This window comes from Nelusetta ayraudi, unplaced genomic scaffold, assembly GCF_046127955.1.
Source record: "Nelusetta ayraudi isolate G7.1 ecotype Tasmania unplaced genomic scaffold, CSIRO-AGI_Nayr_v1 ptg000011l, whole genome shotgun sequence".
Taxonomy (NCBI): domain Eukaryota; kingdom Metazoa; phylum Chordata; class Actinopteri; order Tetraodontiformes; family Monacanthidae; genus Nelusetta; species Nelusetta ayraudi.
This window is the reverse complement of record NW_027466061.1, coordinates 9,993,728-10,019,791: the sequence shown is the minus strand read 5'-3', so window position 1 is coordinate 10,019,791 and position 26,064 is coordinate 9,993,728. Positions and strand designations below refer to the sequence as shown.

The 26,064-nt window shown below is 45.8% G+C and overlaps 1 protein-coding gene across 1 annotated transcript in view; it reads left to right on the top strand.

Annotated features, from left to right (window-relative positions):
* Positions 1–15,108: 15,108 nt before the first annotated feature.
* Positions 15,109–26,064, top strand: part of LOC142884812 (pinopsin-like) — a 48,753-nt gene continuing 37,797 nt past the window's right edge. The window contains exon 1 of the mRNA XM_076020732.1: positions 15,109–15,901. Coding sequence (XP_075876847.1) covers positions 15,523–15,901 — 379 coding nt within the window. The 5' untranslated portion in view covers positions 15,109–15,522. The remainder of the gene's footprint in view (positions 15,902–26,064) is intronic.

The window sequence follows — 26,064 nt, the reverse complement described above, 5'->3', positions numbered from 1 at the left end:
AACTGTAACGCATACTGTTGTACCAAAAAATGACCCGGGGCCAGTGCAGCACTTTCCGGGTCCTCCTGGTCAACTGAGATTCAATAGCTTTCGTAGTTCTTGATAACTCTGTTCAAAAGTTGAAATAACACAAAGTAGTCAAGGATCAGAGGTATTTCTTGCAGGTTTACTGGCAGAGGAAAAATTGTACAGCAACCTGGGGTCATCAAAATTACAAAAACAAGACAACAGCATCCTATTGTGCACCGCCGATGAACCAACGATGTGCCCGAATCCACCCAGTTTTAAAGCTCCCAGCATGGCAAAAATAGTGTCCCCCTGTCATATGGATCTCCCAAAAAGGTGTTATACTGGAACCACCGCTACAGTTGCGTGCTTATAAGGAGTGGCTATACCAACAGATCTCTAGCTGGTCAGCTGTGTTCTTGTGAGGAGTGGCTATACCAACAGATCCTTAGCTGGTCGTGCAACCTTTGACCTGCCCTGGCGTATTCTTATCGTGTGGTCACTTGCCAGCTGCAGGTGTCCATCACTGGTCAGTTTTTCTGGTGTTGGTCAGCTACTCTCTACTCACCCCATGCATATCCTATTGTAAAACCACCACAATACCAAACCGTGCGTAAATTGGAGAAAGCATCCCTAGTGTGTGTGTATGTGTGTGCAAGTGTGCAAGAACTGAAAATGAAAAAGTGGGCATGGCCTCTGAGTGGTTCCAGCCAAGTCTTGTGGATTGCTGTTGTTTCACCGTTTTGGGAGCCAGTGCCAGTTTCCGTTCCCTACAGTCAGCTGTTTTCTCATTGGCAGAAACACTGGCAGCCAAAAGAGGAAGACAGGCCTCATTAAAAATGAACGGGACAACTCTAGATTTCTTTTCTTTTCTTTTCTTTTCTTGCTTTCGTACTGATTTCAGCCTTTGACATCACCATGCCCATCTGACTGTTGACCTTTGTTAGTGTTGTTACCAAACGACCGACGAAGGGACCCCAGAGGTGGCGCCGGCCGTCTCAGACGCTGGCCATGTTTCTCCTGACACCATGGCTTCAGTCCGACTGCTGACCTTTTTTACTTGTCACACATAAACAAAGGGGACATATTTAAAATATATACTTAAGAGTACCGGTGAGCCTGTTGTAAAGTTAAACTTCTGAGTATAGAGACTAACGACAAAAAAGGAAGTACCAATATGAAAATACAGTAGCATCAACTCCATGGAACAATTATTTTTACCACGAAAAAAGACTTTAAACTAAATGTAACCTGTGCTCCATAAAATGTGACGAATTGTGCAATTATTCTCCAATTTGAGCTGACACTGTTCCTCTCTCGTAGTGGATGCTAATATTTCCTTGGAAGGTGGTTCTTTATTCATGGAACTACTGCTTCCATAGCCTAAGTTAGGGATCTAACCCTAACCCTATGCCTCTTTTTTTTTTTTTTTTTTTTTTTTTTTTTTTAACATTGTGTAAATGGTTTTATAGTTTTACTGTAAAAAAAACAAAAAACAAAAAAACTTTCTGGCATTGTTGTCATGATTTTGTGCTCTGTAGTTTAACGTATTTTTGGGGGGGTCAATTGCATGTTTGTGTATTGTGCAATTTTTTTAAGGCCCATATAAGGTTTCAAATTGGGTGTTTTTTTCTTGGATGAATTAAAGGATCTGATTTTGTCCTCCACTACCAACCGCTTTCACTTTACAACTCAATCTGTGTGATTGAGCCTTGTAACTTCCTCGCTGAAGAAACTGTGGTTTGAAAAGCTTCATGTCCATGACGTGGAGACGCTTCTTGAGTATCGTGAATTTGAGTAAGTAGTTGCTAATTTTTTTGGTGCATGTCTCTTTAAGAAACAGTTTGCTTGCAGTTAAAAATAAAAACAAAAAAAAAACAAACCCAGCATGCCGTCAATGTAATGACACGTATAGTCTCTTCCTGGACCGACTGAGAGCTGAGAAGTGAGGGAGCCCTCGGCTGGGTACGTCACGCAACGTGTGACACGCTGATCTAACAGTCCCAACAGGCGACGCTAAATGACAGAATATTGTTATTATGCCGGCGCTTCGGAGTCGTTGCTTCCTGTTGTTTTAGTTGGTAACGACCAACATTTACATTTGACCTCAGGCGTGCGACCCTGCTGGCCCCACAGCCGCACAATGAGATGTAATAAAACATCCAATTAGCATCAAAGACTTGAAAAAACAGCAGGTGCATTAGAAAAAGAAGATTGGAGGTTTAGAGGTGGGTTTTGTTTTTATTTTTCTAGTCAATGCAGAAGAGTGCCAGTCGGCGTGGCTGCCACATTTCAGAGACTTTGAGCTTGTTTCTGACGTTTAACAAACTGCTCTGTGCTCTTGTGCCTTTCTGACCATATTTCTATCAATCTCAGCACCCAGACAGGTTTGCGTCTCCCCCGACAAATCACTCAGTCCCCAAACTGCCGAGTAACAGCCGAGCCCTCAGTTATTCTGCCCCCCACCCCCTCACCATCCAAATATCCGCCCCGTGTTTATTAAGCGGCGACGGCGCCTCCCTGGAGGTAAACTGATGAATAATTGCATCACGCTGAAACATTATGGATCCGCGCCCAGTCCAGCTCGTCGCCTTGGAAAATTGCAGTTTGTCGCAGACGCTCGCAGGCGGAGGACGGAGTGCAGAGCACCCCGGCCGGCCGCTCACTCTCCCCGGCTTCCCTAAATTGCCCGTGACAAAGAGCAACGTCTGTCAAATGAAAAGGCGTCACTGTGGGAGAGGCGTCACTCCCGGGAGGCTGCAAACTGAGACGTCATTTCCCTTGGGCTGCACGTGGCGCTCACGCGGCACTGCTATTTCCAATGTGAGGACCCAGCATTTGTTTCCCTGTATTTTAGTTGTACAGCCAAAGGCTCTCTTTTATCTCAGTCCGCACCTTGACTCCAAACACAGGCAATCACGTTATTTCATGATGGTGAAAGGCTCCAAATCACATTATTACGTGTAAGGTTCAGGTTTTTGCAGGGTTAAATTCATGTTATTTCATGATAACGCATCAAAACTAAATGCAGCGAGGCAAGCAAAGGCACTACTATACTAGTAAGTCTTTTCATGCAGCTCCAACTGAACAGGCATGTGTCCCATTGAGCTACTGCTACTTTGCCATGGCTCAAAATGTGGCTTCGCCACTGTCAAGACCCATCGTTCCTATGGTACAACCACCTGCATTTCAAAATTCTCCTCAAAGTACAGATACTGATATTAATGTCATTGACGGTGCTCAATAAGTTCAGAATCTCACCCTGTCTCAAACCCAGGCTTAAAGTAAAGTTTAGTCGAATCGTGCAAACGGGCCAAAGTGCCTTGCTTATAAAATACACTTCCGTATTTCTACAACTCAAAGATTAAATTAAAACAAACAAACCTTAATCCAACCACAGTTGTCCCTAAACCAAAGTTTTCATCCTAAAATGTAAGTACAATGTTTTTGGGGACCAGACAAAACATCATCACAATAAAAGGTGGTCCAGCACCACTTTCACTGATTGGCTGATTCGGCAACATTTGATTTAAATGGAACATATGATTGTCTTCTGGTGCTGCTGCTATGATGTGACACACTGACTGAGTGCATGCGTGCCATAATTGTGTCCGCCAGCCACCTGAATGATGAGGCCTGAAGAGAAAAAAAATGACATCTCTGCCGTCTTGTGCAGGATTTAAATCTGCAGTTAACCCAAATTTGAAATTCCACCCGACAGACGCCTGCGACCATGTCATGGACTCCAGCGTAAATAGCAGAGATAAGAAGACTTGTCTGCTCACTGCTTAACGTGGTGTTTGAAGACGTGCTCGCGCGAGTCCGTGCAAGGTGGCAATGTCGAGGTGTTTTTAGTCAAAATATTATCCCAGGTTCCTCCAAGTCGGAGCCACGGTCATATGGCAGTGAAGGATCAGAAATTTTTGAAGACGGCTTCGTGTAAACGCAGTTTTTCAGAATTTCCGAAAATTGTGGGTTTCAAAAACTGCAGTCTCCGTGTAAACCGGGCCTAAGTGTCTGATGTCAGCTGATGTCGCGCAGTGAACCAGGTCCTTTCTCTTATCCACTGTATCTGACCTTGAGCCAACATAACAAAGTGTCTTGTGTCTTCATTTCTCCTCCACTTCTCTCCCGTCTCCCCGTCGATGGACAGAGCCGCGAGAGACCAGCGGAGAGGCGAGATGTTTCATCAGAAACAATTGAACTGCCGGCGGTTGAGGCACACAGTAGATAATAAATTGCTGCTCAGATCTTTTTGTATCCAGGTCTGCACCATAATTAAGACTGAGCCCCGATGCTTCCATTCCCTATTCAGCCGGCCATCCATCTTGTGTCTCAGCCACGCCTGTAGTTTACACAATCTGCTGGTCCCAATTTGTCTAATTTGATGCTGTGTTTATTCCTAATGAATGTATTTGTGCGTTAAAGTCGTTTTCCATTGCCATGTTTTCTCTGAGCTTTTTTCTTCTGCACTCAAGAGATATTTGGCTTGTTGGACAAGACACCAATATTGTTATTACCACACTGGAAGAAAACATGTTTTTTCATTTCGTTTTCCATTAGAACATAAAGAAATCTTGCATTTTTTTTGTTTAGACTGTATAAAAAAGAGACAACAAACAATCTGTAGTTGTTTTAAAAATTTGAAATTGGTTAAACTATGAATTATTGATTTGTTGAATAAAAACTAAAAAATAATACCTTTGAGCAAGGAAAATTAGTTTCCAGCAGCATACAGAAAAAAAACGACACACATTGGAGTTAGGAGTAAGAATACACAAATATGCATATATGCACATATAGAGCGTATATCAAGAATAATATATATATATTTTTTTTATCTATGACGTTACGCTGATTTATACACTGAAAAAATCCCCTCAATCCAAGCAATAAAAAAGATTGAGGAATGGCGACAGTCAGAGACATTTTTACCCTCCTGTCGTGCCCACAGAAGCTTTTTGAAAAAGATTTACAAGTGTGAATTTAACTTAAAAGAAACTGCTATTTTTATAGTATTTTCTAGATTTTGTGTTTTGATTGCAATAGAAACTAATTTACAGTTGTTTTCATAAATGTTTTGCTTATTATACTATTTGTCCTTTTTATTCTCATAAAGTGTTTAAACAGAGGGAAAAAACAAACAAACAACATATTTTCCTTTTTCTGTTCTTTCCTGTTCATTTTCCATTGAAGGCCTTTTAAAGTCATGGGTTGTTTTTGATCAGGCCAGTAAACTAACAGAAAGGGGAGTCCATCATGGTCCGAAACCTTTGACACAACAGACAACGACTGAAATTGCTGCAAGCCAAACGGCTGTGCAGCACTCGGAACGAGTCTTTGGACCAAAGTGGGAGCAAATGTCTCCTCCTTTAAACTCGCACATGCGCAAAACATCAAGAACTGTTTGAATTTTGTTCCACGTTGTAACACGACAGACGGCAACAGTTTGATATTTTGGGTGTGGCTATTTCTCTTGCTACTATTATATCTTAAATTGACGGCTGGCGCTTTTAGCAGTTTGGCCCTCTCATGCTGTACTTAGAGCCTTTCTTTCTCCGGCGGCTGATGACCTGAAAAGGGGGTTCAGCGGACAAAGATTCTCTGCGAGGCTGATATCTGAAAAGATTTTAATGATAAGTGGACCGACGGAAAAGTGTCGTCTTGGGGTAGAAGGTGAGGGAGCTATAATTAAGACACCTAGAGTGAAAGGAAACCCAGCCGTGCGCTTTTTCATTAATACTTCACGGCTGAAAGGTGCACATTTGAAGTGCCAAAAAGCCATTTTCACATTGCTCATGAAAGTGAACTGAGTTTGATGTTTTGCCAGTTCCTTAGAAGCGGATGGAACAATAATTGCGGCGGTAAGTACATGCTTTATGAGCGTAATCACTTTGGAGACATGCAGACTTCAATTACGGTTGTTTTTAAGAGTTCAGACAAAATATCTGCTGGCAGGAAGTGAGTCTCCAGACGGCCACAGAGGTTTACACCCCTGTGACAGCAGCATAACACTCCTCAGGTTCCTGCTTTCACACTGACCTTTACCAAAACAGCAACAAAAAAGAAAAGAAAAAGAAAGATGCACTTCGAACGTGGCATGAGACTTGACAATCTTTAATGAGGGATGGACTCTTCAATGATTTTAAGGAAAAATGCTCAGAGAGAAGCGTGACAATGATAGTGGACAGTTCCAGCATGTTATAGTGCAACTGGATTCAACCGCAACCTCAAGGGACCCATGTAATTGTTTCATGAGAGTAATCACTCTCTTATTTCCTCATTGAGGCCAAATGTATCGATGTGTGGCAGTGCGAGTCTCCACGGCTGAGAGCAGGAGCACCACGGTGCCCTCCTACGCCAACTTTAGGCCAAGTGCTAAGTTTCCCAAACTTTGTTGAATTTATTTCATGCATCTGTCTGACATAGAAACTCTTTGCAAAGTCCTTGGAAGGTGATTGTCGGGAGCTTTGCGCCAGGCCAATGAAAATGTATGAAAGGATTTGAGGCGTCCTTGTAGTTTCAGGTCTGACAGTCAAAGTGATTTTGGTCACCGAGCTTGACAGAATCCCTCTGCCAAAAACAGAGAAATTAAGTGTAATCATGTTTTATATTGGTGAAAGGTTTCAGTGCTTTCTTCCACAATAAGTTGTGAGTGAGCACAACGTGGTGGCGTCGCCATCATCGCAAACCCACCGCATCAGCTAGATATTGTTGCCAACAAACACAAGTCATCAACCAACACTGAGCTGCCGCTCAACAAAGACATGTAAAAATTGCTGCTGACTCTTGAATCTGCTGGACTGCAGTTGGCTCGGTGCCCTGTCGTTCTGAAGCAGCTGATCTCGTTGCACCAATCGAGTCATTACCTGTCTGCAAGGGATAAAATGCCTTCTTCTTCTTCTTCTTCTTCTTCTTCTTCTTCTTCTTCTTCTTCTTCTGTCGCATTGTCCGGAGTCGGGTCGCGGGGACAGCAGTCTCAGCAGAGACGGCCAGACTTCCTTGGCCCCAATCACCTCCTCCAGCTCCTCCGATGGGATCCCAAGGCGTTCCGAGGCCGACCGAGATACAGACCCTCCAGCGTGTCCTGGGTCTTCCTCGGGGTCTCCTCCCGGGGGGACATGCACAGAACACCTCTCCAGGGAGGCATCCGAAACAGAGACCGAACCACCTCAGCGGCTCTACTCCAAACTGACAGCGGGATTGAGGAGATCCTCGAAGTATTCCTTCCATCGCCGAACAAACATCCCCAGTCGAAGTCAACAGCTCCCCACCTGCACCATAAACAGTGTTGGCGGCGAAATGCTTCCCCCTTCTGAGGTGTCGGACAGTTTGCCAGAATTTCTGTGAGGCCACACAGTCGGTACCCCTCAGCTGCTTCAGGGGTCCCCTCAGCCCCTCCCTTTGCCCGAGTGTCCAGGACACATGGACGGAACACTGCTCGGGTTCAGATCAGGGAGGCCGTTCTTCCCAATCACGTCTTTCCAGGTCTCACTGTCACTGCCCACATGTGCGCTGAAGTCCCCCAGCAGGACAACGGAGTCCCCAGTCGGAACACCATCCAGCAACCCTCCCAGGGACTCCAAGAAGGCCGGATGCACTGCACGGCTATTCAAAGCCGTAGGCCGAAATCACAGTGAGAGACCTGTCCCCAACCCGAAGGTACAGGGACACAACCCTCTTGTTCACCTGGGTGAACTGTCAACACGCAGCAGCTGAACTGTGGGGCGATAAGCAAGCCCACACCAGCTCGCCGCTGCTCACTGTGGGCAACCAGAAAAATGGAGAGTCCTGCCCCTCTCAATGAGCTGGGTTCCAGAGCCCAGGATGTGTGTGGAGGTGAGTCTGACTATACCTAGCCAGTATCTCTCAACCTACTTCACAAGCTTGAGCTCATTCCTCCCCAGTGAGGTGACATTCCATGTCCCTACAGCCAGAGGCTGTTTCTGAGGCCCTCGATCTCAATTGCCGCCTGTGCCACAAAGCACCCGACCCTATGGCTTCTTCTGCGGGTGGTTTGTCCACAGGAGGTTGGACCCACGCCGCTCCTTCAGGCTGGGCCCGGCCGGGCCCCGTGGGCAAATGCCCTGCCACCAGGCTCTCACATGCGATCCCCAACCCCAGGCCTGGTTCCAGGGTGGGGCCCCGGCTGCGCCATACCGGGTGACGTCACGTTTTACCATGACATCGCCTGGTATGGCGCTGTGAGAAAATGTCCTTGGGTGGAATTGTACTTAGTCAATAGGTGCAATGGTTTCGTTCACAGCATGTTGCTGTTACACCGATTGAGGTCAACGGGATGACATGGTGATCGCACACGCACACGCACACACACACACACACACACACACACACACACACACACACACGAGGATAGGTGAGTACTCCATGTAGACGAGTGTTTCATGGCACAGGGACGAAAGGAGTCTTGACTCACAAGTCAGTAAATTGACGCTTTTGTTTTAAACAATTTGCTCCAGACTTGCCCATCGTTTACTGCATGATGGATTTAAGAGTACAATCTGCCGAGTGCACTACATTGCAGTGTATTTCCCGGAAGTGCGCAAAGTGAGTTACACCATATTTTCAGGCGTATGCGTAGCAGACAAGAATAAAATTGTCACTCCCCTGGGAGAATGAGTATAGGGCCGGCGAGTACATGTGACAAGTAGATCAACCCTGCCACTCATCAAGGCAGAGACAATCTGACGGTCGAGGTTGTCTGTGTGCAGGGGACGGCGGTCAAGCAACTGTCACCTTCTGAGATCGGCGGTAATGTGAACAACATCGGAAAAAAAAAATCTTGGGATATATGATAATGAGCCATCTGCGCTTCATCTTTTAAAGTTTTCACCTCAAACTAACCTCATAAGTGGCAGGTACTGCAGGGCGCACGTCAGCAACATTGTCCTGCCGTGCGACTTCTCAAGTCCGGTGGTTCCAACCTCCTCTTGAAATGACGAGATCAGAAAGAAGACTGGCTTCATGTCAGGTGAGAACTGTGGGATGCTTTTTCTTTTTATTGAAGAAATCAGTGAGAGCAGCAAGAAAAGCAATAAAGCAAAAGGCTGACCGCACATGAGAGCAGATCATTTTTTTTTTTTACATTTAATAGGCTAACAAGCATATTCAATATCAACTGACTATTTCCAATAATGTCTCTGATTTTTAGGGTGTTACGGTGATAAGAACTGTGAAGATTTTACAGCATGATTGTTTTTTTATTGCCATCACGCTGAGTCGCCACCACTGTGCCATTTGCCAACAGCAGGACAATGAAAAATCTCCCCACTGCTGGTTAAAGTGACTTGATTAGTTGTTGAAATAAGCAAAAAAGCTGAGCAGAAATTAGACATGCTGCCATAGGTTCAGCCTGCGGCAGCATGAAAAGGTCATTTAAAAGTTGTAAATTAGTCAATTTGGCCTTTTTTGACCTTAACGTCTCTGACTAAATGCTGAATTTGATATTTAAAACTCAGAGTTTGGGAATAGTGACCCCTCTGGTGGGAAAATGTGCCCAAAAACTCATGCCCGCTCTCTGAGAGATCTTCCTGCAGCAGGCCAGGCGAGGGCACTGTGTCAGTGGTTTTGGCTCAAAAATTGGGGTCTGACAACGTCACAGTCTTGTTTCGATGTGTCCCAATGTGACAGCTGGACGACCAACAACTACTAGCCAACCAATAGAAATGTAAGAGCAATTGATCAATATTGTACTGTCATCTCAGCTTTGCGATAAATATCTGTTACAGTTACGCGATCGTTTAAATGCTTGTAGCGTTAATGCTAATTGCTAGCAGAAGCCAATGACTATGTACCTCCAACTCTGTGTAAAATACACATGCCAAGTTTACCGTCGTAGCTTTGATTTAGTGAACAGTCATTGTAGAGCCTGATAAAAAAATTCAAATTTGATTTCTCACCAAAGTTTATGAGAATCCATTTTGCACAGTGTGACATTCAATGATTGTAGAAGAGGGCATAAATTGTGATGTCTGTGGGAGCCTTAAGACACTGAGAAAATCTGACAAACTGCAGTGTCCAAGCTTTGGGTTTTCCTTCAGCAGCGTGGAAACTGAATTGTTTAATTAATTCACTTTCCAAAGAGTGCGATTGACGACTTGTATTCTATTCTGTCTTTTTGCGCCTTGTGATTCAGAGATACTTGGATGTTCTGCACGTCAAGCTGCAGGTGGCCCCAACATCCGACTTGACACCTGTCAGTCTGCAGCCTTACTGCGCTGTCGGGCAGCTTTTCCTCAGCATCCCTTCTCCCTGGCCGCCGTCATCCCAGTTATATATTCTCACATCTTGCATGGTGGGAAGACAGGTGGTGCTCAGGCATTAGAAGCATGGCACTCGAGTGACACATGTGTCCAGATAGAGTGTCTGTGTGTGTGTGTCGCATTGGCAGACCCCTAGTATTAGAACTGCGAACAATAAATCTATATGATCCATGGTGCCGTAGCTCATCCCAGCGCCTCTTTAAGTCAGGGGCATATTAAGTTGCGGAGCATGAGTGGCCACTCAGCCAAGGTCGGTGTCGGAAGGGAGGGCAGCAGTGATGAAGGAAATCATGTGGGGATGTGGAGGATTGGTGGTGGTGGTGGTGGTGGTGTGTTGGAAGAGGAAGAAGGCGAAACAAATCGAAAAGGTGATGGGGATTGGGGAGAAACATTTTTGCTGCAGAGGAAAAACAAAACGTGTAGCAGATGTACCAAACTCCTTGAATCTGCGCTGAACTCTCTTGTATTTGTTGACCTTTCGTTCCTGCGCTGACGGCTGCTCCCTCCCTCTCAGCTGCTCACTCCTGCTCTTGCTGAGATACCATCATGTTTTCAGCCCCCGACAATACGGCAGCCCCTGGGCTGCCCACATACAAAGATTCCCGCCGTACTGTACCAGCGCAGGGATGTTTTGGATGCAGGGCCGCGATTTCCCAGTGACACTGTCAGCCTGAGTTGCGGATCCTTTGGGAATATTGTCAACACAAACAAAGTACCAAGGCCTTGGCCATCTTTTTTTCTTCTTCTGTGAGGCTGAACAAACAAATCAAAGGCACCAATTTCTGGCCTGGTATTGAGCTGATCCAAGAGAGGAAATTGGATAATCTGTGGAATTACACAGAGACTGGAGTGAAGTGGAGAGTAACCTTCAGCACAGAGGCTGAATCCTTTAGGTTGTGCAGTGAAAACATGCACATCCATCATAGTGTTTCCTCACCCTTTCCAATGACTCTTTACCAGTATAATTGGATGAACACATTTGGAAAACGTTCTGCCCTACGTGCCGGATGAAAAGTCACACGGAGCTCACCAGTAACATGACTGGCTCTCGTCAAAGTGTTTTTTAAAGGCAGATGGTCTGTGAGACAATACATCTGCCTGATTGGGAAAGCAGCTGAAGGGCTTTCCTTTGATGTTGTCTTTTTTTTGTGAGGTACCATTGAGTATTTATAGGCAAAGCAGAATGGGGTCTGTCGACTGACTTGGTTTCTGGTTGAACTGGATCACCAGTTCAACCAGAAATGGTGGTGAACAGGTGATCTGTAAAGGCAGGACAGTCTCAGGACAGGGAATGCTCAATGCAGGTGAACAAAACCCTCTTGCGTAACAGTTATGGCGCTCGATAAAACAAAGGCTTCATCCATCTTCTGTCAGGGGACCAGGAAGTGCGGCTTTGGCACCGCGCCTGGTACTGAGCTAAATGAATTTGATGGCAAAACCTTAGAACAATTACGACTACATGGCATTATAAGCGCGAAAACCGTATTCTCGCTCTCAACCTTCTCACCCTCCATGTACTTTACATTCCACGGTGCTGACTCGCAAACTCGGCTAAATACCAACGGCCTGCTCCCACTGTTATGATTAAACGTCGGCGGTTTTCACAATAGAGCCCAAGTGTCTTAATCCAACCCAATTACAGGTGAGGCCGCTTGTGGAAGATGTCAGAGTAAATGTCAGTGTACAGTTTTGGTGGGTAATTGCCTCTCCTCAGAGTGACAAAGCGGCCGCTCGGTGGGTTGGGATCATGGCCACGAACCCACCGTCCCTGTCTGCGGTGCTGCGGGGCAAAGTGCTGCGGGGAGCCCATTTCCTGCCCCCGCCCCTACCCTAAAACTCCCCCTACCCCTTCAAATTAAGTGCTGCTCCAACACCAAATGCCAGCACTTCACCACAAGGATTTGTGTTTAATTACCAGCTAATTGCTGACATTCTGAACCTGCGCTTTTCTTTCCTTATTTTTTCCTTAACCTTCCCCTGGGTGCATCATATTGTAAACGTCTGCGCTGCAGCATGCAAGTGTTGCAGAGGTGCATGTACTCACACACACACACACACACACACACACACACACACCAAAAAGCGATGGGAACTTCTGGGAGCTGAACCTGCCATGGACCAATTGCCTTCTGGGGAAATCACAAGAGAGCACACTAACTGTGTATTAAAGGCGTGGCATGTGACATTTAGCACCATCTATTGGTAGTAAAGCACATTGCAGACCATGAGGACTTTAACTTCTGTTTTCTGATCTCACATTTCATCTCACTTTTTTTTTTGATTGTAGAAAGCCCTTTGGTGTGCCTTTGGATTTGATTTAGCGCTGTACAAATAAAAGTTTGTACATCACAGCTCTGATCTTATGAAGCCTCTGCAAAAAAAGGTGCAGGACTTCTATTTCTGTTGGATGGAGGTGGCTGTCGCTGGAGGGACACATTACCTGGTGTATGAGGAGATGCCCCAGCTCAGCTGTGTCAGGGCAAAATCACAACACCCTGACTGAACTAAGATTCTGGTTCACATTCAGCTTTAAGAACACTGTGGCCCGACGTGGGCTCCTCCCCTACTAGAGGATCCAATCTCTATCTAGGTATGAATGCCAGGGATTAGCGCAACAGTTGTTTATTGTTTTTGACTATTTCACACAAACCAGATATGTACTTTATATTCCATTTCATATCAATAGATCAATTTAAAAGTTACACGGTCTGCCTTTAAAAACCAATCCAATGATGATTTGAAAATTGCTGCTCCCCATTCAAAATGGGACTTGCTGTTCCTCCCTAAAATAAATAAATAAATAAATAATATTTAAAGTACCATGAGTAAGCACTGTAGCTGTCAGCGAGCTATGATAGATAAGCATATGGTAGAAAATAGACTATGTCAGTCCTCCGTCAGACCTTATTAATTTCGCCCGAATACGTCTCCCCCCCCCCTTTTCTTTTTCTGTAGCATGTCTCCCAAAACAAGACCTGACTTCCATCTCTCAACCTGTAAGTGAATAATGCGCACGGAGCCAATGAGTCGCTTTAGAATTTTGCTGTTCTTCATTATTCCAGCCTGTCGTCTCTGGAAAAAGAAGTTCTCAGTTTTGACAGGTGAGAGGAATAATGATTAAATTTACACAATTAACTGTGACAGAAATGAAAAAGAGCCCAAGGTAGATTGGAAAAACAACTTAAAATGATTTCCTCTGCAGAACAAGAGCCCTTATGTATCCAAGCATAAGGGGGTTTGGGAGACAAATTTACTGCTGATTGCACATTGTGCTCCAAAATGAGCTCATCAACATCCCTCAGCCGAAAGCAAGGCACATTGGAATTCTTGACATTCACTTGAAATGGTGTCAATTAGCCAAATCTTTACCGGTTGACCCTCTCAAGTCCTGTTGGTGGAATAACCTGCAATAAAGAGAGGTCAGAGTCTTTTGATGTATTTAATATCAAACCTTTGTAAAGGGGTCTCACATGAATAGATGACTCAGTGACCCACTCTGTCTACACTTTGGCGGTTTACAAGATGGAAAACAATGTGGCCACAACGCTTTGTTGTCAGTCTCCCAAGAACGCAGACACATTCCACGGAAAAGGATCAAGAGGGCAGCGAGGCTTTTCCACGAGGAACCGCACACTTCTTTTTCATTAGGTTATTTGCTGCCACCCTGAGCGGGGAGTAGAATATATAGAAAATGCTGTGAAGGTAAAAGGTGTATTTTCAAAGAATAATTGCCTTTTGCGTCGGCTAATGTAGAGAGTTGTTCATCTCTACAAAATCGGAAACTCATTAAGAGCAGGTTATATGGCACTAATAAATTAAGTTATTTGGTTAATAAACCCTGTGGCAAAAAGTTTGATTTCTGAATACTATAAAAAAAAAAGAAGCAGAATTAGAGCAAAAATGCAAAGATTTATTTGCAAATGATCCCCTCAAAATTTCCCATCCTCTTCTTTTTTTTTTTTTTTTTTTTTTTTTTTATCACATTCAAGACTTCATCAGAGTGTTTTGCCCTAATTATCTAACAACTAACAACTCAATAAATTACTGTCCTTACTGACCTGCTAAAACTGATCAACTAGTTTGAAAGTGGACAAAAATAGCACAGTCGGAGAGGGCGGAGCCAACACTGGCAAACTGGAGACACATCGTTTGAAAGAAAAACTGATATTGATAAGGTGAATGTGGTAAGCTATGACATAAATGTGAGATAATGAGGGACATGCTTTACATTAACTATAATGTTATCAAACTAAAGGTTCACCACACCAGCAAGCATGTGATTTAGTGTCAAGTCTTGTTCTCAATCAGGAAAAACATTAAGATCAATACTGTATTTTGAGAACAGAATGAAAGGCAAATCTTCGTCTGCTCATCATCAGCAGCATTGAGTGCTCATGTTTGTTCTGCCTTCAGCACCATGGACAGCGGACGCACACGCGCTTGTACAGCAGAGAGAGAGAAAAGCGAGAGAGAGTGACAGACAGAGAGAGAGAGAGAGAGAGAGAGAGAGAGAGAGAGAGAGAGAGAGAGAGAGAGAGAGACTACTTGGAATCAGCACAGCTCGTGATTTGAACGCGACGTTGCCACTGAGCCACATGGTGACGACGGGGAGGAGGAAGATGAGGATGCGGACGACGACGACGATGATGATTCCTGTGATGATGACGGACCGGTTTCCTGAGACTCGCCTGTCGAACCGCGGCCGCCCCGCCCACCTGACCCCCCCTCCCACCACGCATGCACCGCTGCCGTTATGGCGATTTAAACACGGACGTGGAGGCGCCGCGTCCGTTTCGGATTCGGCTGCGACTCTGCGAGCAGCGCGCATCGCTGGAGCAAAGAGCAAAGAGCGGCCAAACTTTTCTTCCCTTCATTTTCTACCCCCCTCTAAAACTACCCACCTCCCCATACCAATCCACACCCTCTCCCGACCACCTTTAAACACCCACAACAAACTTTTCACCAACGCACACACATAGCACTCCACATTTATTTCACAGCAACAGGTGTTGCTTAGAGCGACAGATTGTCTTTATCAGTTTTTCCACGCGCGCGCGCGCACACACACACACACACACACACACACACACACACACACACACACACACACACACACACACACACACACACACACACACGAACGGACGGAGGGGGGGGATGCCAAGGGCACATTAAGTGGCGCTCAGAGCACCGTGGCCGCCCCGGTGCGCCACAGCCGTGACACCGGAGCGCGATGATCGTGTCCAACGTGAGCCTGAGCGGCTGCGCGGCGGCGGGGGCAAACAGCGCCGTGTGCGCCGGAGCCGCGGAAGGACACCTGAGGGGTGGCTCGCTGCGGAGCACCCTGAGTCCGACGGGGAACCTGGTGGTGGCCGTGTGCCTGGGCTTCATCGGCATCTTAGGACTGGTCAACAACCTGCTGGTGCTGGTGCTCTTCTGCCGCTACAAGATGCTGCGCTCGCCCATCAACCTGCTTCTGGTCAACATCTCCGTCAGCGACCTGCTGGTGTGCGTACTGGGGACTCCGTTCAGTTTCGCGGCGAGCACGCAGGGTCGCTGGCTCATTGGCGAGAGCGGCTGCGTGTGGTACGGCTTCGCCAACTCGCTCTTCGGTGAGTAGAACAGACGGCGGCGTCTTTGCTGCTGCTGCAGGTGTGGATGGATTTATTTATCTTTTTGATGCATGTCGGACGTGGTCGCACGGAAGGAAGTACTACGCAATAGGAATAGCTGCAGATCAGTTCCGGATGCTGGGGATTTTGAGGGTGATGTAGCCGAAGCAGGATGTTCGCCAGTCTTTACGCATGCCATTGCTCGTATTAGCACGTTTTAAACTTTGAGAGACAGATTCAGTGCGGATTGAATGACTAGAATGTTGTGGCACTGTACGGTTTTAATCACGGTGATAAACTTAATCGATAATAAGTCGGAAACGTTTCAGCCTTTAGTCCCCCCCCACAGAGAAAAAACAACATAGGTTTGCACGCCTCAGCATCCTGCCCACCTTGCAGATTCCCGGTAGACGTGCAGACCGCGTCTCGGTGGATCTGCCTTCGCTTTGCAGTTGTCAGATAATTACGGGGGGCGAGCCGACAGATTGCGGTCGCACTGAGTGCCTGCGCGATCCCTCAACGCTCATTATCTCCGCGGCATGACTCACTGGAATCCAAAAGCCGCACGTTTATGCTGGCGCGCACGGCTGTGGCCATATGATCACATAAAGTCCAGTGGGGGAGGGATTGTTTTTGAAGCTGAGCGTTCATATGTAAACCTCTCAGTCTGGGTGGTTTTTCCGGAGAAGGGATTTTTTTTCTCTCTCCTCCCTTTCCCTCCCTTAATTTGTCCGACCTGCCGGTGTGGTCGCTGGATGCTCGACACCCCGCCTGAAGCTGAAATGAAATGAATGGCCGTCAAGCAAGCTGCTGCCCGCGGAGGGGACGCGGTCGTTGAGCACGCATGGAGCACGTGCCACCAAGCAGGTGCACTCTCATGTTTAGCCGCAAGCCTGAAAATCCGCCGCTGGTGCTTGCTTTTGCTTGGTTGTGTGTGTGTGTGTGTGTGTGTGTGTGTGTGTGTGTGTGTGTGTGTGTGTGTGTGTGTGTGTTGATGAGAACTCACACATCTGCAGTTGTGCCAGACAAGCACAAGCTGCACCTGTAACAATGGCGACTGTTCGTGTCTTGTTGGTCAGAGTTGCAAAAGAGAGAAAATGTGCGAGTGACAGTTGCCTAAATGCAGGCCAAGTCCTCTGCAATAATGCTTTCAAAGGGCCCTGTCTTGACTCCAGTCTGAGGTCTCTCACTAATTGCTCTAAAAGTTCCGCCAGCCGTCCACACTTCTTATTCTTCTAAGGCCAGGCAGCCTTGAAAGTTGGGTCTAGGAGCTGCTGGTAATTGCTTCACTCTCTTTAACGCCAGCACGCTGTCTATTGCCAGTGCTCGCAGTCAAAATCAACATTTCCTTTGGACCTGTTGTCACTTCATCGCATCAGATCGGCTGTCATGTTGTGTTGGGATTGATTCCACCTCTCTGCGTTCACTCTGACAAGTTTGCAGTGATCTGAGCGGCGAGGAGAGCCGGTGTCAGCAGCTGCGAATCAGCCGCAGAATCATCTGAATTGATAAAAAAAAAAAAAAGTCTATTTGTCAAAACAAATGACAACTGATGCGCTTTAGTTACACATCCATATTTGATTGTGTTTTCACTTGGCTGCCTTTCCGCCCCTTTCCTTAAAGCAATACAGGCTGGCATGAATTAATCATAGCCACTTACATTCGGAGGTCAGTGTCATATCGAAATGAATTTCTAAGGTTCATATTGGAATTGGATGATGTGCCGACTTTGTGAATGGATTTGATAAAATATTTAGCAGTCCCCCAATCTGACTTTACAGCTGCCTGATGACGGCGGCGGCGTGCACAGTGGAGTCAGTTGCCTCGGCCGCTTCGCTCTGATGAAGTTTTCGTAAAAGGGCTCATAAATCTTGCTCAAAGGCTTCTCTATCGCACACTCCAGCGCCTCTAATCTCCTCATGTCTTAAGCCTTCCCTAAAGTGACCGCAGACAAATCCCTGGCAAACTGAACACTGCAGCTTTAAACACCTGTTGTAAATAAAGATTTCAGGCATTTCAGTCCTTATCCGGAGCGGGATTATCCCCGTCTAAGCCGCCTGCTTGTAGGTCAAAACCGATGTTGAGCAACTGGGGAGGGGAAATTAAAAGTAATCTGTCCCAGGAAGCAACAAGGGGAAGTTTACATTAAACTGGAACTTGCTAAACCTGATGCTCACGGAGGCTATGCGGAGATGAGTAATTCCGGCCAGTTGAAGTCTGTTGGAGTCAAAGACTCGGTATCGCGTGTCCCCAGCTGCCTGCGACACAACAGATTTGACTGATTATTGATTATTATTTTGCCAAGAACTCCAACCTCAAAAAACAAACAAAAAACAAAACTGATAAGAAGCCGAGGAACACTTGTCAATCATGTTTGAAAAAAACGAAATAATGCAAAAATATTTCTCCTGGAGTCTAAATAGCTTTCGTCTTAGAAGCTACAGATGATAATTTGGCTGAAATCATCATTTTGAAACAAAGTGCACTGTCAATTCTTCCCTGTGAAGAAATGTCTTCTTCTTCTTCTTCTTCTTCTTCTTCTTCTTCTTCTTCTTCTTCTTCTTCTTCTTCGACACTAGAGTCCTTGGACTTAAGTCTATTGGTTTCTGGAGCCAGAATTCTTTACCACAGTGATGTGCTTAAGAAAAAGCCAACAGCTCCACTGACATGCAGTTCAATAGTAAATAGGGGAAATTTCAGTTTCACTTATCCTTTAACTCACAAAAGTCTGAAGCCTTCATGTTATTTGCCACCGGCTTCCCCAATTTGCCTGATCCACTTCCAAGAACCTTCACAAAACTTCACCCAGGACTGACTGTCTGACTGCACTCTTGCTTTAGAAAAAAAATGTCTCAAAGAATCTCTCAAATCTGTCAAAACTCCTAAAACTTAAGCACAGAATCACGAGCGCCGCTGCCTCCTTCCTGTGGGACAAGACGCCACCAAACAGCATTAGTTGGTTACCGGCGCATCTCAGAGGCACCGCTCGGCATCTGAATGTATCCTTGATTGTTATCAGCTGCCTTTTTTTTTTTTTTTTACCCACCCTCACCCGCTCCAGAGGCGGTGTTGTGCGGAGATTAAGCGCTGTCTTCAAGTTGTGTCATGGCGCACATCCACAAGGAGACAATTTATTAAAATCCTTCTGACAGGACTTTGGCCCCTGTGAGCGGAGCTGACGGTGGAAAGAGAGATCGAGGGGCTGCGTGTGTGTGTGTGCGCTCGCGCTGGCAGACGTCGTTATAGCCTCCGTCAGTTATGGATGAGTAACTCCACAATGGGCTCATTAAAGGCGGAGTCAAAAGAAAAGAGTGAGGGAGGGTCAGGAGCGGCAGGAGCAGGAAAAAGTGAAATTGATTGTTTGGATGAATGGTGCAGCTCGCCGCCACGGCACCGCGTCTCGTCTCCAGTGATCGCTGCTCCTTCAAATTAGAGAGTGTCACCGCAGGATGACAGCAGCCATTGTCGGCTCGACTTTGCCACTTTGTGCTCCCGCCTTGATTTTTCTTTCTTTCTTTCTTTTTTCTTTAACATCGATTTCCATTTTTCCAGTTGGTGCCCCACACCCCTCCAAACCTCCATCCCTTGCTTCCTTTGATTTCAAAATGTCTCAACAGCCAAAGTTCCGCCGCTTTGATTTTATGCCCAGAGCACAATTTTCAACACTATTCGCACAAACACCCGCACTCCTCTTTCTTTCTTTGCCATTAGCGCCGCCATGTCTCCGCTGCTTCTCCTGCCGCCCCAGCTGCATCTTTGCATCTTTTGTCTTTGTTTTCCCATTTCACTGGGCGGAAGCAGTCGAGCACTTTGCACTTCAACTGCACACCCTCTATGCCGCCTGCACACCGTCAGCGGATGGAGCCAACAGTGGATTAACTGTGTGCAGCTGATTTTCACGCTGCTCTCCTCCGCACACACACACACACACACACACACATACACACACACTAGCATGGATCAGGCCTGGAGCAACTCTCGATGACAGGAAACACGTGCACCCATCGGCCGCTTCATTAAGCCAAGTTTTCGCCAGCTTACTATCACCATTATCTAATCGGCCAATCACATGACGGCAACTCAGTTCCACCATTTTTTTCCAACAAAGACTCTTGGCCTCGCACACTTCACCGATCGGAGTCCGTTCCTTGTCACACACCAACACATTTCTGCTCTAACTTGCCTTGTCGACTGTCCCCAACTAGCGCTGCCTGGCATGGACCTGGCAGTGCTTTGAATTGTGGGTAAAAGTGGGCAAATAAAAATCAAGTCTCTGTCTCCAGCTCCAACTCACAGAGTGTTTGCTGGTTCCAACCATCAGCTCCAAGAATGTTCTCCTCAGACGGACATATCCTTCTCCATCTCCTGAAAACACAGTTTCAATTCAATTCAATTCAAATTTATTTCTATAGCCCTTTAAAATAGCCAAAAAAGCTCAAAGTGCTGTACAACAAAGGAAAAACTCATTCATTCATTTTCCAGACCCGCTTAGTCCCGAGTTCAGGGTCACAGGGGTCTGCTGGAGCCTATCCCAGCTGTCTTAGGGCGAAGGCAGGGGACACCCTGGACAAGTTGCCAGTTCATCGCAGGGCCACATAGAGACAGACAACCATTCACACTCACACTCACACCTACGGACAATTTATAATGTTCAATTGACCTCACATGCATGTTTTTGGAGTGTGGGAGGAAGCCGGAGAACCCAGAGAGAACCCACGCAGACACAGGGAGAACATGCAAACTCCACACAGAAAGGTCCCAGGCCCGGAATTGAACCCACAACCTTCTTGCTGTGAGGTGGAAGCGCTAACCACTGCGCCACAAAACCAATGCCTTGACACAAAATATAAAACACGGGGGAGTGTCACAATGCTGGAAGACGTGTTTAAAATAAATAAATAAAACCTGAACAGATAAAATAGGCACACATGAACACCGGGCTACCCTAGTCAGAGGTGAATGCCAGTCTAAGGCCCTGTTTGCACTTGGTAATTTCAAGCATTTTTCGTATTCCGATCGGCAAAAATCACATGAAGTCATCAAGTGGAAACAGTCCAAATCCATATTGTCATCCGATCACTCAAACCACCTCGGGGAGGTGGTTTCGACGCTTCGCATAGCATAGCATTCCTCACGGACGTGTGAACAGAATGCGAGCTCAGTCCACATTAACGATCGCCTACTCCACTCACCTCTCCCGTGTACGTACTTGGTCGGCGCCCCACCTCCTTGCGTTGTCATTATAAAGTTACAAACAAGAAGCGAAAACAAATCATTTTTGTTAGACTCTTTTATTAGGATGCTAATAAATTTCATTCTGCATTAGCGTATTTTGTCAGTGGAGCAGCGGTCGCAGTTTCCCACATATGAGATTACATGTGCGACGTTGCATCCGAAAAATTTCCAGCCACTGTTGATCCGAAAATAAAGTCGTCACCACTCTGTCCCACCAGTCGTTACTCCTCGTTCGGATCCATACGCACGAGCCGCAGTAGAATTAAAACCAGTGACTTGATATAGTCCGCAAACAGGAAGTTGATTCTTATTCGTTTTCATGTGAAACTAGCCATAGTTTGCGCTTTACTGCCCCTAGTGGTTAAAAATGCACTAATGCGATCACAAGTGGCACGCTCGAGATGCATGTTAATGCTATGTGCGAACAGATTGTGCAACAGATTCAAGATGCGTACTTCGTGATACGATCCCCAAAAACATTTGCAAGTGACCAAGTGCAAACAGGGCCTTAAAAAGTGGGTCTTCAACCTGGATTTAAAAAGGCTGGGCTCAGTAATGGTGCGGATGTCAGAAGGAAGACTGTTCCACAGCCTGGAAGCAGCAACAGTAAAACAACGATCACCCCTCTGTTTCAATCTCGACCTTGGGACCTCAAGCAGCAGCTGACCCGAAGAACACAAGGCCCTGCCATGATTGCGAAACATTAAAATCTCTGACAAGTAAGAGGGAGACCTGCCATTAATGGCATTAAAAAACAAACAACAAAAGCTTAAAATCAATTCTAAAATTAACTGGAAGCCAGTGGAGAGATAATAGCACAGGGGTAATGTGTTCACGTCTAGATGTGTCCGTTAAAAATCAGGCTGCAGCGTTCTGGACAAGTTGGGGACGTGAAATAGAAGATTTGGGGAGGCCAGCATAAAGTGCATGACAGTAGTCTAGTCTAGAACTAATAAAAGCATGAATTGCTTTCTCAAGGTCCTACAGACTAAGAAAAGGCTTCACTTTGGCCAAAAGGCAGAGCTGGAAAAAGCTGGCTTTTACAACAGAACTTAACTGTTTGTCAAAGACCGTTGTCGAACGTTACCCCAAGATTCTTCACTTGTCTGAAAAAAGGGGGCTAGAGTACGAGAGTTGGATTTAAAAACATCTGTGCCAACCACTGTTTTCCATCATTGATACAGTCCATTAGCTTGGTGAGGGTAGAGCTATCATTGGGCCTCATGGGCAAGTATAACTGCAAATCATCAGCATAAAAATTAAAAGACACATTGTGTTTTTTCAAAATTGATCCAATAGGTAGCAAATAGAGAGAACAGGATTGGCCCGAGAACCAAGCCCTGCGGCACCCCGCAAGAGAGAGGAGCATATGAAGAGAGATATGACCTAAACCATTGAAGTGCAGTGCCGCGGATGCCTACGTAACGCTCTAGGCGTGATACAACAACTGCATGGTCGACTGTATCAAAAGCTGCTGTAAGGTCCAGCAGTACTAACACAACAGGGTTTCCAGCATCCACAGATAGGGCAATATCATTGTGCACTTTTATTAGTGCTGACTCAGTGCTATGCTGGGATCTAAAGCTAGACTGAAACTTGTCAAAGAGGGAATTAATGTCTAAAAATATCTGCAATTGAGTTAAAACAACTTTTTCTAAAACTTTGGAGAGAAAAGGCAAGTGGGAGACGGGCCTAAAATTGGACAGTACAGAGGGGTCAAGGTTTGGTTTTTTAAGAAGAGGCCTAACCACAGCATGTTTGAAGGCATCTGGGAAAGACCCCGAACTAAGGTAGTAATTAATAAAAACCAGCAGACTCGACCCAAGGGAACTAAAAACCTCCTTCAAAAACCAAGCCGGGATTGTATCTGAGGGACAGTTAGTGGGTTTCATGCCACTAACTACGTCCGTAAGAGATGATAGGGAAATTGATTCAAAACGCTCGAAAACAGCAGAGCGTTCGGGAGGATCCCACATATCATCAGGGGACACAGCCATGTGAAAGATGTTCTGCCTGACAGATGACACTTTGTTGGTGAAGAAAGTGTCAAACTCTTTGCAGGTTGTGGGGGATGCATGAGACAGAACTGTAGGACATGGGTTGATAACAGAGTTGATTGTATTAAATAGTTGCCTTGGATTGTTGGAACTGTTGGCTATGATGGAGGTCAGATATTTCAACTTGGTCTCCTTTAGTGCTTTCTGATAAGCAGCCAAACAGTCCCTCAGCCAGCCCAGGTAAACATGTAGCTTGTCCTTTTTCCATCGCCGCTCAGCCTGCCTGCATTGTTGCCTGAGCAGGCGGGTGTGGTCATTCAACCAGGGGTCAACCTTGGTTTTGGTCCTTTTTAGCCGAAAAGGGGCAACAGAATCCAGAATAGCAGAACAAGTTGAGTTGAGTGTAGATAGTAGCCTGTCTGGACAGAGAGGAGAAACCAGCCTGGAATCAGCATGCAGTTAAGAGTCCCTGAAAGCAACAGCAAATTCTGTGGCTGTTGAAGGAGTAAAGATGCGTTGAAAACAAGAGGTAGGTGGTCTGAAATGGCAGTGTCCACTATATCTCTAAGGGAAATTGAGAGGCTGAGAGAAATGACCAAATCCAGAGTGTACCCATGCTCATGTGTTGGTGCATTGACAGACTGAGTAAGGCCAAATGAGTCCAATAGGCCTTTAAACTCATTACCAATTGATTCGCAGAACAGCAAACATGAATATTAAAATCCCCACAAATTAATACTCTATCAAATTTTGGATAAACTCTGATAAAAAATTCTGGGGTGATACACTGTGGCACATAAAACGGGGGAAGATAGGTTGATCACAAATAACTGCGATTCAAAGCTAGAATAATTATTAGCAGCTACTATCCTGCACTTGAAGCTCTACGAATACAGCAGCCAGATCACCACCACCACGACCAGTGGCTCGCGGGGTGCTGAAGAAACAACAGCCGGGTGGGAGGAGCTCCGAGAAGGTGCTGCATTTATCTGGCTTTAACCAGGTCTCTGTCAGAAGGAGGAAATCCAGATTGTGTGTCGTAAAAAAATCATTCAGGATAAAAGTCTAAGAGTGTTGATTAGTGCTGTGTGAAGTAGCTGAGCTGAGCTAATAGACGGCGGTGATTGTAGCTGCACGCAGCCAGGTAGGTTTTCAGTCTGACGAAGATTACACCCCGCTTTCCGCGTCTTCTGCGGTGACTGTTGCGAGGCAACCAGCAGGAAAGATGCTGTAGATGTGGCAGTATGGACCTCATGAAAGGCGGTGGTGACTCTGAGCGGCCGTCAGAGCCACAGATCGGCAGTTTTTCCAAAGAGTCCCGAATGTTAAGAAGTGGCAGACGATCATACACCAGCAGCGGCGACACATTCCGTATAACAAGCAGCAAAAGCAAAGTTAACAGCAGCACATTCAGCAGAGGAAGACGGCCAGCCAAGCGCAGGGGCACCATCTTGCTTCTCCATTGCTTGTTTCAGTCAAATCGCTGCCAAGACTGAGATGTTTGTTGCTGAAGATTGAGATTTCATCTTGAATTACGCAATCACGGAAACTGCCAAATCCCAATGGCGGTCAAATGCTTTCACCAAACCAAGCCGAGACAAGGGGAAAAAAATTCCATGTTTCCAAGTGATCTGTGCTGAAAGCAGCTCCCCACCCCGCAGAGTCTTTAAGTCTTCCTTGCAGCGCCTGCCATCACTGACATGAAACACAGAGACCTGATTTGTAGCGCAAACACATCTGAATTCCATCCCCAGTTTTCCATTCAAAGAGTCTTTCCCCGCATCCCTGGAAGCAGCGAGGAGATCAGTGCACAACCACACACTGCTCCAGCAGTAGACAGCAGAGAAAAAACACATGCCGAACAAAGATCATCCCTCTCCTTTTTTTTTTTCAATTCCTCATAAGATCACATCAGAGGGCATTTGATTTTTGGGAGGACGAGCCTCAATGGCTAAATGGTGGAAGTCAGATGAGATGTGCAGGTGTCACTCCATTGCGACACCAACTTAAGGCGAATAAAGAAAATTGCGTTTTTTGTGCATAATGTCATGGGAAGAGGAGGAAGTGTGTCTGACAAGAGGGTGAAGATTTGGTCTGATCCGCTGAAAAGTCGAGATAAACATTATTGAGAATCTGTTGTAGGGCCGCAGGGCTGAAGACTCGTGACAAGATGATTTTTTTTTAATGCCTTTGTGTGAGAGTCAAAGAGAAGAGCTGTTAATCAAGCTTTTGGACTTGGCTGGAATACAGAACATGGGACATTTGAGATAGACAAGATTTTATAACAAACAGGGTTCCAACAGTTGGATTATATTCCAACCACGGAATGTACTTCTCCTGTTGTTCGTCTCAAATATTGATGAATACTAATAAAAACCCTAAGCAGCGACTGAACAGTGCTTCTGGTGTTGGCCAGATATGATCAGTGCTGTTTGTCTGTCTGCATTGTCCATTTATGGCTGTATTGTTGCTCTTTTTCTGAAGAAAATTATAATGTGTGGCCTGAACACATGTTTGTCGTTTGTTTACTGGTGATATAAAATGGAACCAAAGCCTCCACTGTGGTTACTAGTTTGTAGTAGATGGTGAATGGCTGAACTGTGACCAGCGTTAAAAGCATTTTAACCACCATTTCCTTATCCCTCAAGCATAAGAAAGTTATAAATTCAGTTTTTTTAGACTCATTCCAACTACCAGAGTTTGATATCGAGCTGGTTTTTACAAGGGACTTTGAAAAAAATGTGCATGCGTGACTAAACCTGGAGGTCACAGCTCTCTTGTTTCCCCTCCAAACAGCAGCAGGACCATAGTCGGAAGCATAATGTAACAGAGGCGCTGCTGAGTCATTCCATGTTTTTTTTTTTTTATGAAAACAAAAGCAAACGCAGTGCAGTGAAGGGGGAGAATGTGGACCAGTGTTAATTTTGACAG